The sequence below is a fragment of the Argiope bruennichi genome, chromosome 5, assembly GCF_947563725.1.
Source record: "Argiope bruennichi chromosome 5, qqArgBrue1.1, whole genome shotgun sequence".
NCBI classification, from domain to species: domain Eukaryota; kingdom Metazoa; phylum Arthropoda; class Arachnida; order Araneae; family Araneidae; genus Argiope; species Argiope bruennichi.
Genome location: NC_079155.1, coordinates 73,605,063 through 73,619,124, shown reverse-complemented (window position 1 = coordinate 73,619,124; position 14,062 = coordinate 73,605,063). Strand labels below are relative to the sequence as shown.

Sequence of the window (14,062 nt, the reverse complement as noted above, 5' to 3'; positions counted from 1 at the left end):
CTACTACAAAAATAAATACTTGCTAAATGTGGTGTTTCCAAGTCTCACAATCTGCTCTGTAGTATTTTGCGTGGTTTTTAATAATCATATCATATTCCATAAAAACAGAAAGCGCTCTATTCCACATGCGTTATTATCTAGAATAAGGCAGCTTAAAGGGGTTTAATTCATTTTTGTTTCCAATATAATCAAAGTCAGATAAAAAAAAAATAGCACGTTCTCTACATCAACGAATGCAGTGCTTAGACTCAGTTTAATGAAAATCGTAGGTAGTCTTATCTGGTCTTTACTAAGTTATATGTATATATATAAAGATTGTCGTGCATCTGGAGTTAGCGTAGATAAATCGTGTGTTAACTAATGTCAAAGATAACACTCGCTAACCTCAACTCCAGACTAAAGGGATTCGAGATCTTGAGATTCAAGGGACTAAACCTTACATCTGTTTTTATTCACAAGACGAAATGACTTGAATCTTCCATATTTAGAAAGATACAGAAATTATAAGATTCTAGAACAAAAGAGAAATAACATAAACCAAATCAATAACAAAACAATCTTTAGGCAACTTGCCTGCAGTCAGATAAGAACTTGCGAACTGCCGCTTTCAGTTCAAAGCCTTCTACCATTGAGCCATTCAGTCCGGAAAGAGTTAGAATAAATTTCGTTACAATATAAATAAATACATAAATCACATAAAACGAAATTTCATATTCAAATTATGGAAGACATGGTGTGAGAAAGGAGAGATAAAGACAAAACATTGCACCATAAGTTGTCAGTGCAATATGTTGCATGCAGAGATGATCAGAGCATAAAAAATGTTGCACGAAGGTCAAGAAATAGAAATGTTAAATTATAATAGTTTATTTTTTGTGAGTTTCATACTGCAAGCCATTTATTTCTGAATGTGCAATTTTTATCACTCGACATTCATGAAATTTTGTATGATCCATTCTTCATGCTTTTGTTATGACTCACTTCGTTTCAAAAACACCAAAATTTTCTCTACCGGTGACTTGAGTTTTTTTAAAAGAATTTATTTCCGTATATTTTGCAGAATCTATATATGAAATTTGGTTTCTTTAGTTTCAATCGTAGATAACACCAAACAGAGAAAATTATTTTATGAATACCCTGCATAAAATTAATTCGTTCTCCAAATTGTGCGGAATAAATACAAAAAAAAAATAATAATAATAATAATAAAATGCTATTACAATATAATTTTAAAAATAAAAAGTAACCAAACCTTTTTAAAAGGATACGCGATGAAATAGCGGCGTAAATCTTCAGATTTTTCTACAGATGAAGGAATGTGAAGTTTTACACCAGTAAACAGATCCGGTAGTATCTGAAAAATTAATCAATAATTATCAAATAGGAACAGTATTAGAAATTACAAACTCTAATTTAAATTTGTGACAAAAATATATATTTTATTTTTGAGAAGTAAGAAAAAAATTTGGAGGAATATATTGCATATAGAATTCATAATTTTTTAAAAGAAATTACGGGCTTTGAATAGTTACAAATAATTAGGAAAAATATTTAAAAAGACATTAATTATTTTTTGTGAAACTTTTTAAGAAATTAAAAACGTGCCAAATGACCATCATGAATTAAACTATATCCCAATGACACAAATCACATCATAATAATTTTAAAATTAAAATAAAATTCCCTTTTTATCAATATATTCTTAAAAATGCAAAAAAGAAAAATATTTTTAATGGTAGAATTATTCATACAATAGACATCTTAGTTATTTCCCAAGTTTCCAATTGAAATCTAATTCTAGTACCACTGTTGCCATATATCGGTTTCTTCTACAAATGTTAATCAAAAAACATTTAAAAAAGAATTTCGAAACACTTATTATTGAACATTAGTACAGTCATGTGAAGTTTATAAATGGAAATTAAAATATGTAGCCCAAATGGCTACACGATATTTAACGTGTACGGTAGGGTTAAGAAACGATAACGGTAGGGTTAAGAAACATAAATATTTAGAAAGATATTATTGTGGAACTTATATTGCCCACCTCATCATATAAAAATGAAATCAAGTTTTTAAAATACTTCAAATAATCCAAAAATATAAAACAAATAACTTTAAAAAAATTATAGAAAAAAACAAAATTATGTCAAGTAAATAAGAAAGAAAGCATGCCATATTGAATGATTCAATTTAACGAAAAAAAAGTCTTAATATGTTTTTAAAATCCGTAGTAAGTTAACATACCATTTTAATACTTTTGGTTTATCAAAAGAATGGGAAGAAAGCAAGAAGATTAACTTGGAAAATTCTAATTTAACTGTCAATTCTTCAAGTCCAGTTTTTAATTCAGGTAAATTAACAGCTAATTTTTATTTTTACAATAAGAAGAATTGCATTTGGATAAGACCTTTTCGTTTTCATTTTAGAAGTGAGTTTACTTTAAACTTCTTTAAAAAAAACAAAAAAAAACATATATTTTTGAATCGAAAGAAATGATGCAATGGTGATGCTATGGCTCAAAAATTAAAAGGCAAACATAAATTAAATAAAAAACATTTTAATAATATAAATAAATAAAACATTTATAAAAAACATTTTATGATTAAAAATATTTTATTTAATTTATTTACATAAATTAAATAAAAAATATTTATGTTTGCCAAAAAATTTATTTTTTTTAAAATTTAAAAATTAGAGACAAGAATAAAATGCAAATTTTCGTACTTAAAATAAATTACGATTGAGCTAAGAAAATTATCATATTACCAGGTGTAAAAAATAAAATTTACTCATTGAGAAAAAAATATTAATGCAAATATTTTGAGAAAAACAAGGCATTTTGAATAATAAAACGTTGTATTAGAAGGTATTACATATGTTTTATACAGTATTTGCCCCCCCCCTTGATATAACAAAAGTTGTAAACCAAAAATCACAAGATGATTTTCCCCCAGATATACTGTAGGAAAACGAGAGCAAAACCGTTGAATCAGAAGTTCTGCATATGAATTTCTGCAGATTTGCGGAAAAATTATATAAAAATAGGGAAATTACTAAATAGAAATAATTTTAGTATACCAAACAAAAGTTCTGTAAATTAGGAATATTACATAAAAGTTACAGCCAGAAGAAGAGATCTAATAATATGTCAAATTGGCATAATGGAAACACAGAAGAAAACGGTAGTGAATATCAGGTTACATCGTGACTAAGAGATTACATAATGTAAATTTGTTTGTGCGCATATATGGTTATTATAAATGTCTCCTTGATTTTTCTAACAAAAAGAAGAGATATTAGTAATATTGAAACTGGACAAACTAGAAGTGAAGAAACGTACTGTTCGCAGACGAAAATAAATTTCATTTATTGTTAAATTCAAGGCGCCAGTACATTAGGCGTGAATCCAGACTCAACATGCTGCCTTCAATGGTTTATACAAAATTATTTTAATTATTTATAATGAATAACTTATTATTCTTTGTAGTGGATTACGATAAAATTTAAATTCTAATAAAAAGTTGAAAGCTAAATTCACCAGAACATTAATAACCACCTTCAACTTCTCTCAGAATTATTTATTGTTCCAGATATTTTAGTTAGATTAATATTCCAATTTAAAGTCACATGAAGTGATTTTAGAACAGACTATCAAACATTGACCAGATGATAAATAAGAAATTTCAGCCAACACCCATTTAACCAAATTTCCGTGCCTCACCAACGTGAGAACATTTGGTGCACAGTGGCAGAATGAGCACAAAATTAAAGGAGCTAATCTACACTCATGGTGGAATTTCAATGAAAAACCTGCGTGTAATACTAGTATTACGGCCGTATCATCTGATTCATAAACCAACTTTCTTAAAGATATTCTTCTATGCGTCTGGTTTAGTTTAGTTTAGTTTTATTAACGTCTAGTTTTAAAGAAACACTACAGCTATTTTGGGGTGGACCACGTCATTTTAACTACGGTCAAGTGGCAAGGACGACAACAGAGCTGGCACCCCTTTCCAAACTTCCACACTACACAAGCGGGAGGACGTTTGGCCTCGACGGATTTAACGAGCACCAGACCAGCTTACACTACAGTTCTTCGATGGAATCGGGTCTCGAGCCTGAAACCTTCCGTTCCGAAGCCGGGACTTTATCACCAGGCCACAGCAACCCCTATGCACGTCTGGGGTATCTTAAAACAAATAGAATTAAATATCTTCCCGTTTGTGTGATTTAGGCATTTTAGATGGGTACGTGCTGCTTCATATGTTTTCTATACATTTGAGTTCAAAATGACGAGACCCACCCCGAACTCATCCTCAGATTGCTTACCATCGGGATATTATTCGACAAAAATCAAATTAGATATAACAAGTACAATAAACAGCACAATTTCATTCATAGAATAATATGATAATAGAAAAGCATAGTTTATTTCGATAAATAACTAGGATAATAATACAAATTTATAAAATCTTCAAATAGATAGATTATTGCTGTCTTTTTAACTATGATAATGCAGTGTTTTAACAAATAATAAAAGTTGCACAGGGGCAGTAAAAGATATTTTTAAAGTAAAAATTGATTCGATTTTTGTGTACAGTAAAACAATACTTATTGTTTCTCATATACATAACGTGTCACAATTTCGCTTCCGTCTTAAGCATTACAAGTTACTCCATTATGCGTTATTTTTCCTTGAAGAATTCATCACTTTTCTGTCTCTCTTGTTATTTCTTCTTTCCTATTAAGGAAGAAATGTTCCCTATAAAGCAGGGATATAATGTCTTTCCCTTCCTGAAAACTAATTAATTTAAGATATTATGAAGAATGTGAATAAATATTTTCACTTTCATTTACACTACAATAAACTGCGTTAAAAAATTTTTTGCTTCCATGCACAAAACTGCGATAAAATTTCGCCAAATTATTGCTTGAACTTGCGCGTAAATTATAGGCATAGTACAATTATTATATTTAATATTTAAAAATGAATGTTTGTTGTTCCGTATTTTATGCACTGTCGTACCATTCATCCGATTGCGACAAAAACTTACCAGATTATTACTTGCACTTGCGCGAAGATTATACAATTATTATATCAGAAGTAAAAAAAAAAAAAAAAAAAAAATAGAATTAATATTATTTATACTTTTTCTTTATATATCATTCAATTTCAATGAATGCACTCATTGTCGACAAGAAAATAAATGTCATTCCTTCTATCATTCCTAATTAAATAAGATAGTTATTTCAAATTTTAAACGATATTACTAAAATTATTTATTCTGCGGCAACAACGCGCTGGGTACCAGTAGCATTTTATGAAATAAGAAATATATAATTAGATATGTAATAAAATTCAAGATTTATATGATTTTTCTCATTTACATGGCAAATATTTTGTCAATGCTGTTTTTAATACTATGAAAAGAGAGTAATATATCTTTAAAAAAAATTAACAATTTTTACTTTTACTTAAAATTGCATTAGAAAACATTAAATTGTGTAATAATAAAAATTGTTTATCAAAATTTCGGTTAGAAGTATTTTTATTTGTAACATCGTTTTAAATCAGTCCCATCAAAGATGTATAAATGTTGATGGATTGTATTTCGTTATTTAATAAATTGTCTTCTTTGTCATGCATAAATATCATACTTAATTTTTGATATAAATGCTTTAAGAGCACAACACCAACATGACACCGTTTAATACATGATAGCAGATATAGCGTGCAGTCAACATATACAACAGAATTGCATTAGACCGAGGCCGTGCGCGAAAAAGACAAGAGCACTACCTAGAGGAGGCCATTAACATGAGAAATTTAGCTGCTGTGACGTCACAGCGTAAAGCCTTCGTTTGAGTGCTTGCGATTGGAATGCGCGCGTGATTTAAAGAAATACATATCGAAATTCCGGTGTATTCTTGGATTAACTCATTCTAAAGTAAGTTTTTTAAATTTATGTTAGTTCCATACAAAAATATAATCTAGTTATATTTTAGAGTTAACTTTGATTGCAATATTTTTAGATATAAAGTTGTTCTTGTATTTACTCATGTGTGACAAGTCTAATTTGATGCTTTAATTGTTGATTATATTACCTCTACATTATCGTTTATTTAATTATGTAATTTAAGCATTTCTTAGGTTCTTCTAAAGCTTAGAAATTTCAATAGCTTCTTTTAAATGTAAGCATTTCATAATGGTTAGAAATTAATGTTACTCTCCGAGATCGGCTAAGCCTAAAGTACGGAAAAAATCAACTCGCTTGTGCGGGCCGAGCAAAACGAAATTGTTCGGCTGAAAATTAACGGACTTTTTCTCTTTATGTAAAGTATACATAATTTTTTTAATTCAATTGTGCGCAAAAGAAAATAATAGGTTTTTGGAGGAAATCGCTAGAAAATTATTCAGAAACGCAGTTATTTTTTAAACATGCAGAATGACGAATTTTAATTTGAAATAGTTTAATGAAATATTTCCTATATTATTTTTATTAAAGGTAATAATTTAAATTTGTCGAGATCCTTGAACTTAATGCTAATTTAGCTTTTTTAATTTTAGTTAGCTTTAATCTTACATTTTTTGTAGAACTTGTGCCCCATTATTAAGAATGACCAGCTTAGAGCTAAAAATTTGAAAAGAAAACTGTCAACTTTTTCTTAGTAGGATAAACTTTAGGATATTAATCTTTTAGCAAACGAAGGAAATAGACCTACTGGGGAACCCACCTTCGCTTAATATTTCTGAAAAGGGGTAGTGCATCTAGAAACAGTACCCCCAGGATGATGTGGAAAGCTGTTTCTAACAATTTAATTAGAAATTTATGTAAATAAAATTAAATAATTTATCGTTTTTGTATATTTTTCTCAAAACACTGGATTATCCAGCATCAGAATTTCCTGCTTTGAATTAATCTTTTTAAAATTGATTTTTTAATGAAATATCAGTTTTTTGCATATGCTATTTTATGAATATGAAAAAAAAAAATGTTTTTTGGTTTCTGGTACTTTTTCTCTAAACAATGGGTGATCTTCTATCAAAATTCATTTCTTGCAATTGAAATTTGTGTCAAAGCCTCTTTAAAAGTTTTTTATTTTACTTGTACTATTTTTTTCAAATATTTATTTTAATTAATCGTCGATGTTAAAAATTCATTCAGTAATAAGTAAATGCCAAAAACTTTGTACTTCTGTTGTGTTTCTGTAAATGCGATTTGATTTTAAAGGAAACTTATGGATTTAAAGATACAAATCCTCTATTCATTTCAAAGGTCTTCTTAATCCGCAAGAAAATAAATGTTTAATTAAAGAGGTTTTATGAATTCTTTGTTTTTATTGGCTATTCATTCCGAGGTTAGTTTGAATCCGTAAAAAAAGATAGAAAAATTTCTATCGAAAGACGAAATAGTTAGTTTCTGCATAGGAATAGCGTTTCCTATACATCACCAACAGAGCTAAGCAGAGGCTTTCGACTGTGACGTCACGAATTCAACCTTTCGGCCTCCTGCATAGCTACTTCTGTTTATCTTTTTCGCGCACGGCCTCGATTAGACGAGGAATCGGATTGGCGATCATTCGATTCCGAAGCTGTGACATTACCACCATTTTATTACTTCCACGTCAACTTAACTTAAATGGACGTTAATAGAAAGATTCCGAAGTTTCAGTATCAAAGGGTTAAGTCGTAACACACAACAGTTTCTTATTGTTTTCTACTCAGACGGTCCTTACATGCAATACAGTCATTAGGTGGCAGCAGTTAAATACGCCATAAATGTATTTTTGATGGAATCTAGAGGGATTAGAGGATTTCGAATTTGACTTTGTTTCTCTTTATATCTGGGTTATTTATTCATTTTAATTGCTTTTTATGCGTATAAAAAGAATATATTAATTTAAAATTCTTTATATCTTAAAGTTTTCTGTTTTAAAAAATTTGAAACATTTGGGTTTCAAAAATTTTGAGATTATATGTTTGCCTTTCCCAATTTTTGAAGTAAGCAAAATTTCTTAATAATGCAAATTGATAATCTGTAGCTTTAATCATCCTATATGGAATGTAATTAATGATAATAGCCGCTTTTGGCGATCAGCTTATTCGCCCAGATTACTTACATGACAGTGAAACGATTAATAAGTGCACTTTTTCAAAAATTTCAAAGTATTTTTTTAAATATTATTAAGATTTTGATTTATCTGACATTCATCATGTTGCGAGCATCCGTGATGATTCTTCCAGTTTTCAATAAACATATGATTGTCACTTTAAAAAAAAATCGACATTCAACCCCTATTTATAACTTTTTTTAGTCACTAACTCATTTTCAATAAACATTTTTTTATGTCTTTCATTTTTAAAAGGAACCGAAATACCCACCACTACTAGCATAAAATAACTCATTCTATAAATAAATGAATGAAAAAAGAGGATAAAACCAATTTTTTTCAGCTTTTTTTTTTTAATTAATTTTCAGAAAACCAAAATTTAAACAAAAAAAAAAATACTGAAATAGTTTTTTAAATGATTTTTATTAGTAGACTAAAGAGTATAATTTTTGTTTTAATAATCTTCTATTCTTCATTTTTCAACTTATAACTGATTATTGCATTTATTTTATGGAAGCCTGAAATCATTTTTATTTAAATTCATCAGCTAGTGGCGCAGTGCAGGTATATCGATATGTCAATAAATAACTAAAATCGATTACAAAGCTTTAGCCTTGCAAATATGAAAGGAATTAAATATATACGAACAATTAAAAAAAGAGATTTTAAAAAAGTACAAGACGATTTAGAAGTTATTACGGTCGAAGACAATGACAATACCGATCGTAAGATTCAACCAGTTATTTATAGCGGTTTTTGAACGCAGTTATTTATGTCAGTAAATAATACATTTCCCTTCTTCGAAAAATAATCAAAACACCCACCACATTCCATTTGTTAAAAAAAAATACTTGATAAAAATACATCAGAAGCATTGATTAAAACAGATAGAAATATCATGCTTTTAAAAGTTTTCTTGGAATTCATAAGAGTAATGAGATTTTTCATCTTAAAACTTTTACATATCAGCATCACGAATTTCATAAAAATAATCTTTGAAAATAATAATTAAAAGAAACATATGTATTTTCTATTATTAGCTCTTTACTATTAAATAAAAAAAAATGTATACATCATTTACTTTCTCGTTTAATTTACCTAAGAAAAACGAATATCATTCGTAAAAGGTTTGAAACAAATGAAAATGGATGAATTCAAGGAATGGATCCGAGGAATGCAAACAACAGAATAATATATACCTGCAAGGCATAAAAAAGATAGATAAATATAGCTTAATGGAAAGAATGATTTCTCCTTTAGGAATATTAGGACAACCAATCTACTTGCAAACGAAAAGAATTATATATCAAGTTGTTGCACAATGTAAATACATATAACAGAATTATATGTAATTGGATATTCACTCTAAAAGCTTTTCTCCAAGACATAGTAATTTTCGGTTCAATAATATTTACAAAGATATTTCGATTTTGTATATATCAGGCACACATCAAACATTTGTCATTTAACATGCTAGAATTGATTTTGTAATATGACATCAAATTTTAAAAAATAATCAAAATTTCCCTAAAGCAATTCAATTTGCTTTACTGAATATACACTCACACAAGAGTTGTTTGCTAAAATATATTTTGACAGTCACTTTTGTACGAAATTACTAAATTATATAAAGAAATCATCGTATATAAACATGTAATTAACCCTAAAATCGTATAGCTATTTGGCTATACATTTTTATTTCCATTTATAAGCTTCACGTGTCTGTTTCAAAGGCCAACAATGAGTGTTTGAAAAAAAAAAAAAAAATCATAAAATTTTACTGAAAAGACCGATATATGGCAATAGCTATACTAGAATAAGTAATAAACCGGAAACTAGGAAAATAGTAAGATGTCTGTTGTATAAATAATTCTACAATTAAGAATACGATCAAAATATTTTCTGTATTATAAAAAAATATATTGATAAAACTTTACTTTTATTGGAGAAAGGGGCTTTTATTTGTATTAAAGAATTTTTATAATGTGATTTGTATCACTGAAATTCTGTTTAATTAATAATGTAACTATTTGGCACATTTTAAATTTTTAAAGATTTTACGAATAAATAATTTAATAATATAAATTAACAATTTAAATAATTTTCTAAATTATATGAAACCAGTCAAAAAATACAAACACATTTTTAGGGAAGAAAAAATCGTGCAATCTACGGTTAAGACAAGTAATCCAAATTAATGATATAAATGTTTTTAAAAAGCATGCTTTTATTAATGTACAAGCCGTTCTTTAGTCATTTATAATTTAATCTCATGCTCATGCTAATATCATTCATGGAATGATTCTACTTCATGATGAACTTGGTTTTCATGATTCCCTCAACAGCGTTAAATTGTTAGAAACATTAAAATCGTATAGTTTCAACGTATTCATATTGCTGTCCAACGGAATTATCAAATGAAACTATAAATGGTAATAAAAAATGGTACCTATACCAGCACCTAATACTACTGAGATCTCGGCGACTTCGTTCTGGAAACATGTATTATTAATTATTGTTAAAAAGATATGGTAATAGAATAACACAGAAAAGTAGAGTTGGAGTAACAACAAATAATAATAAAATTTCTGTTAACAAAAGAAAAAAAATGGAAAAATCCATTCAGAAATGGTGGCCATTCATGGAAAGGCTGCATTAATTGCAACAATGTGAGTATAAAATGTTTAAACGGTAAACGACTGTAGACAATAAAACTATACCTAAGAAATCAGTTTTTCTTCAAACTGAGAAAATGTTAATGCAATCGGCAACGTCATATGAAAGAGCCACTGAACGGCATTGAATGAAATAAAGGAACAAATTAAAATATCTAATGGAACAACCTATGACATTGTTCATGAGAAAAGGTAAAAAAAAGTTTGTTCCCGCTGAGCCCCGAAAAAAAAAAAAAAAGAGTTGAAACAACAGATTAGGTGCAGGATGGCTTGCAGTTTGACACATTTGCAACGCTACAAGAAAGTTTAAAGAATGGTGAATGACTGTGGACGATAAAGCCATACCTGAGAAATCAGTTCTTCTTCAGACTGATGAATTGTTGATGCCATCGGCAAAGTCATTATGAAAGATCCCCTGGACGGGGTTAAATGAAATAAAGGAACAGATTAAAATTTCCAATGGAATAAATCGGGACATTGTTCATGAGAAACTAAGGCACAGGAAAGTTTATTCACACTGAGTTTCGAAAAAACAGTTGGATTAGCAGAATGAACGCAGAATGGCTTGCATTCTAAAGTATTATCAGCACTACAACAATGAGGGTACTAATTCTTTATCAGGTATTGTCATAATAGATGATATCTCAGTATTATACTTTACAGCGAAATTGAAAAGTTGTGAACATAATGTAGAAACATCTATCTCCGCCTTCTCGAAAGAAATTCAAAATTTGCCGAACCGTTGGAAAATTGCTGCTTCTAGTCTTCTGGGACAGGGAAGATACGCAACTAGTGGAATTCCTTAACCATGAAAATAATGTTAATGTTCTAATTTACAATGAAAACCTCACATACCCACAAAGTGTGATGTATGAAACCCCTGGACTGCTGCACGACAACACTCATTTGCATTTTTATTACCCGGTTCATGCAAAACTGCAGGAAATGGGTTGCGAAGCTTTGAAGCAATTACCTTACAGCCTGGACTTGGCACCTTCAAATTTTCATTTGTTTGGATACATGAAAAGGTTCCTCGAAGCTGTCAATAACATCAAATAGGCCATGTGACATGAATCTAATCGTGACTGAACTGTTATATGAGTATGGGATTTTTAAACTGATCCAGATCTGCGGAAAATGCCTAAACAAGAATGGCAGTTATGCCAATAAGTAATAAATTGGTAATCTTTTCATTTTTGTATAATACTGTTAGCCATTGAAAATTTTATCACTGTGTTCAAAATTATGTGCATCATTTATCGATATTCTCTCGTATTTTTAATTTTTAGTGAATGTTTCTTCTTTGCGATGATTCATTAAATTTTCTTATATTATTTTTTTCAACTGTCCATGCTCAAAATTCCTTTTTAAAAATTTTTTCTCGTATCAAAAATATAGAGAAAGTAATGAATTCAATTCGAGATTTAGACGTATTTCCAGGTTTTAGACTTTCCTAGTTCAAAAACATATTTCTGGAAACATTTTGTTTGTCTGTCCATTCGTTCATCTGTCAGTGACAAAATTAACTCAAAATAGTTTTGAGTTAGACACATGAATTTAGGAACATGATCTTTACATCAAATTTGTAGATTTCTAACGAATTTTAGACAAAATCTATTCAAAGGAAATCCAGCTGTTCGAATATAAATTAACATGGCAAGTACAAAACGAAGGCATCCAAGTGGATAAAATTCTGTGCACACATTTAGCAGAGATATCTATCAAGTTTTGATCCAAATTCAACAACTAGTTAAACGTCTTTCGGTCTGTATTTTAATGTAAATGCAATAACTCAAAGGTGTAGTTATATTAAAATCCCGTTTTAGAGCAACACTAGGGCTATTTTTGAGACGGATCTCTTAATTTTGAACCATGGAAAGATGACGAGGACGACACCTGAGCTGACACCTGAGCCCCCCTTCCCTTTCCAAGCTTCCACACCTCACCAGTGGGAGGATGTTTGATCCCACGGATTTAACGTGCACCAGACGCGCTTACAGGGCGGTTCTTCTTTGGGTCTCGAACCTGAAACCTTCTGGTTCCGAAGCCGGGATCTTACCATCAGGCCACCGCGGCCCACAATAACACAAAAACGCAATGATTTAAATACATCAAATTTAGCATGTGGTTTTTGTAGCTGTAATTATAGTGTCAAATTTTGGTTCAATAGGTTCGGGGGGGGGAACGAGTCCAAAATATAAATTCACATTTATTAGAGAGTATGCGAGAAAGTTTTGGTAAGATCACTCCAGCTGGCTTACCACTGTAGAGATTAGAATTCCCCCCCCCTTACTTTTTAATATGCTAATGAAAGTGTGAGCTTAAATGTTTATTATTTCTTACTGTTTAGTCTTTAACCCTTATCATGGCAAGATTGCTTTTTTGAAGAAAAGCAAAAAAAAAAAAAAAAAAAAAATTAAAAAAAAAAAATGCATATAGGTAGCTTATTTTATATTTTTATATATATATATATATATATATATATATATATATATATATATATATATATATATATATATATATATATATATTATTTTTTATATTTTATATTTTTATATATTTTATATTTTATATATATTTTTATTTTATAGTGGTAGTATATTTTTATAAAGTTGTATGTATGGTATACTATACAAAATGAACATAAGGGTTTTAATATACAATATACTTCTCTTTGTAACTTATAATATACTATTCAGACTTCTTTCAAGGTATATATAATATGGATATTCGTATAATGAGCATTCTAATGATAAATTTGGGTATGACAAATGTAATGCTACTAATATAAACTTATTTAAAAGCAATAAATTTTAAGGCTTTTTTTAGACAGAATTAATTTTAGAACAACTATTTTTACATAATAATGAAAACAGAAATTAATTTTAGAACAAGTATCATAAAGGTGATTAAAGCCATATCTTAATTAAATATTTTGAATATTTTTTTTACGCTATTTATGTGCATATAGGTAGGCGTTTAATTGAAAACATCCTTAAAAATCACCTAATATTTTGGTTGTATGTGAAAATTAAATATAGAATAATGAATTAAGTTCATTAATTATCTCGTTCACGAAGGTTTTGACAAACAAAATTAATTCGAAGTTTATATTGCTTCTTTAAAGGAATGAATAATAGCTATTTCAATCACATTTTCCTTTATCATAGCTTAAATTAACACCCGACAACATGTATCCGACTAATTAATTAATTAAAGAAAAAAATACGTCTCTAAATAAGAGCAGAACAGTAACAACTAAAAAAAAAACG

The 14,062-nt window shown here is 28.8% G+C and overlaps 1 protein-coding gene across 3 annotated transcripts in view; it reads right to left on the bottom strand.

The window, feature by feature from the left end:
- Positions 1–14,062, bottom strand: part of LOC129968517 (DNA ligase 3-like) — a 103,067-nt gene that overhangs the window by 32,264 nt on the left and 56,741 nt on the right. For all 3 annotated transcript variants that reach the window (XR_008784419.1, XM_056082488.1, XM_056082490.1), the window contains one exon: positions 1,269–1,354. Coding sequence is in view for 2 of the 3 variants with exons in the window: in XM_056082488.1 (XP_055938463.1) it covers positions 1,269–1,354 (86 nt within the window). In the remaining variant the exon portion in view is untranslated. The remainder of the gene's footprint in view (positions 1–1,268; positions 1,355–14,062) is intronic.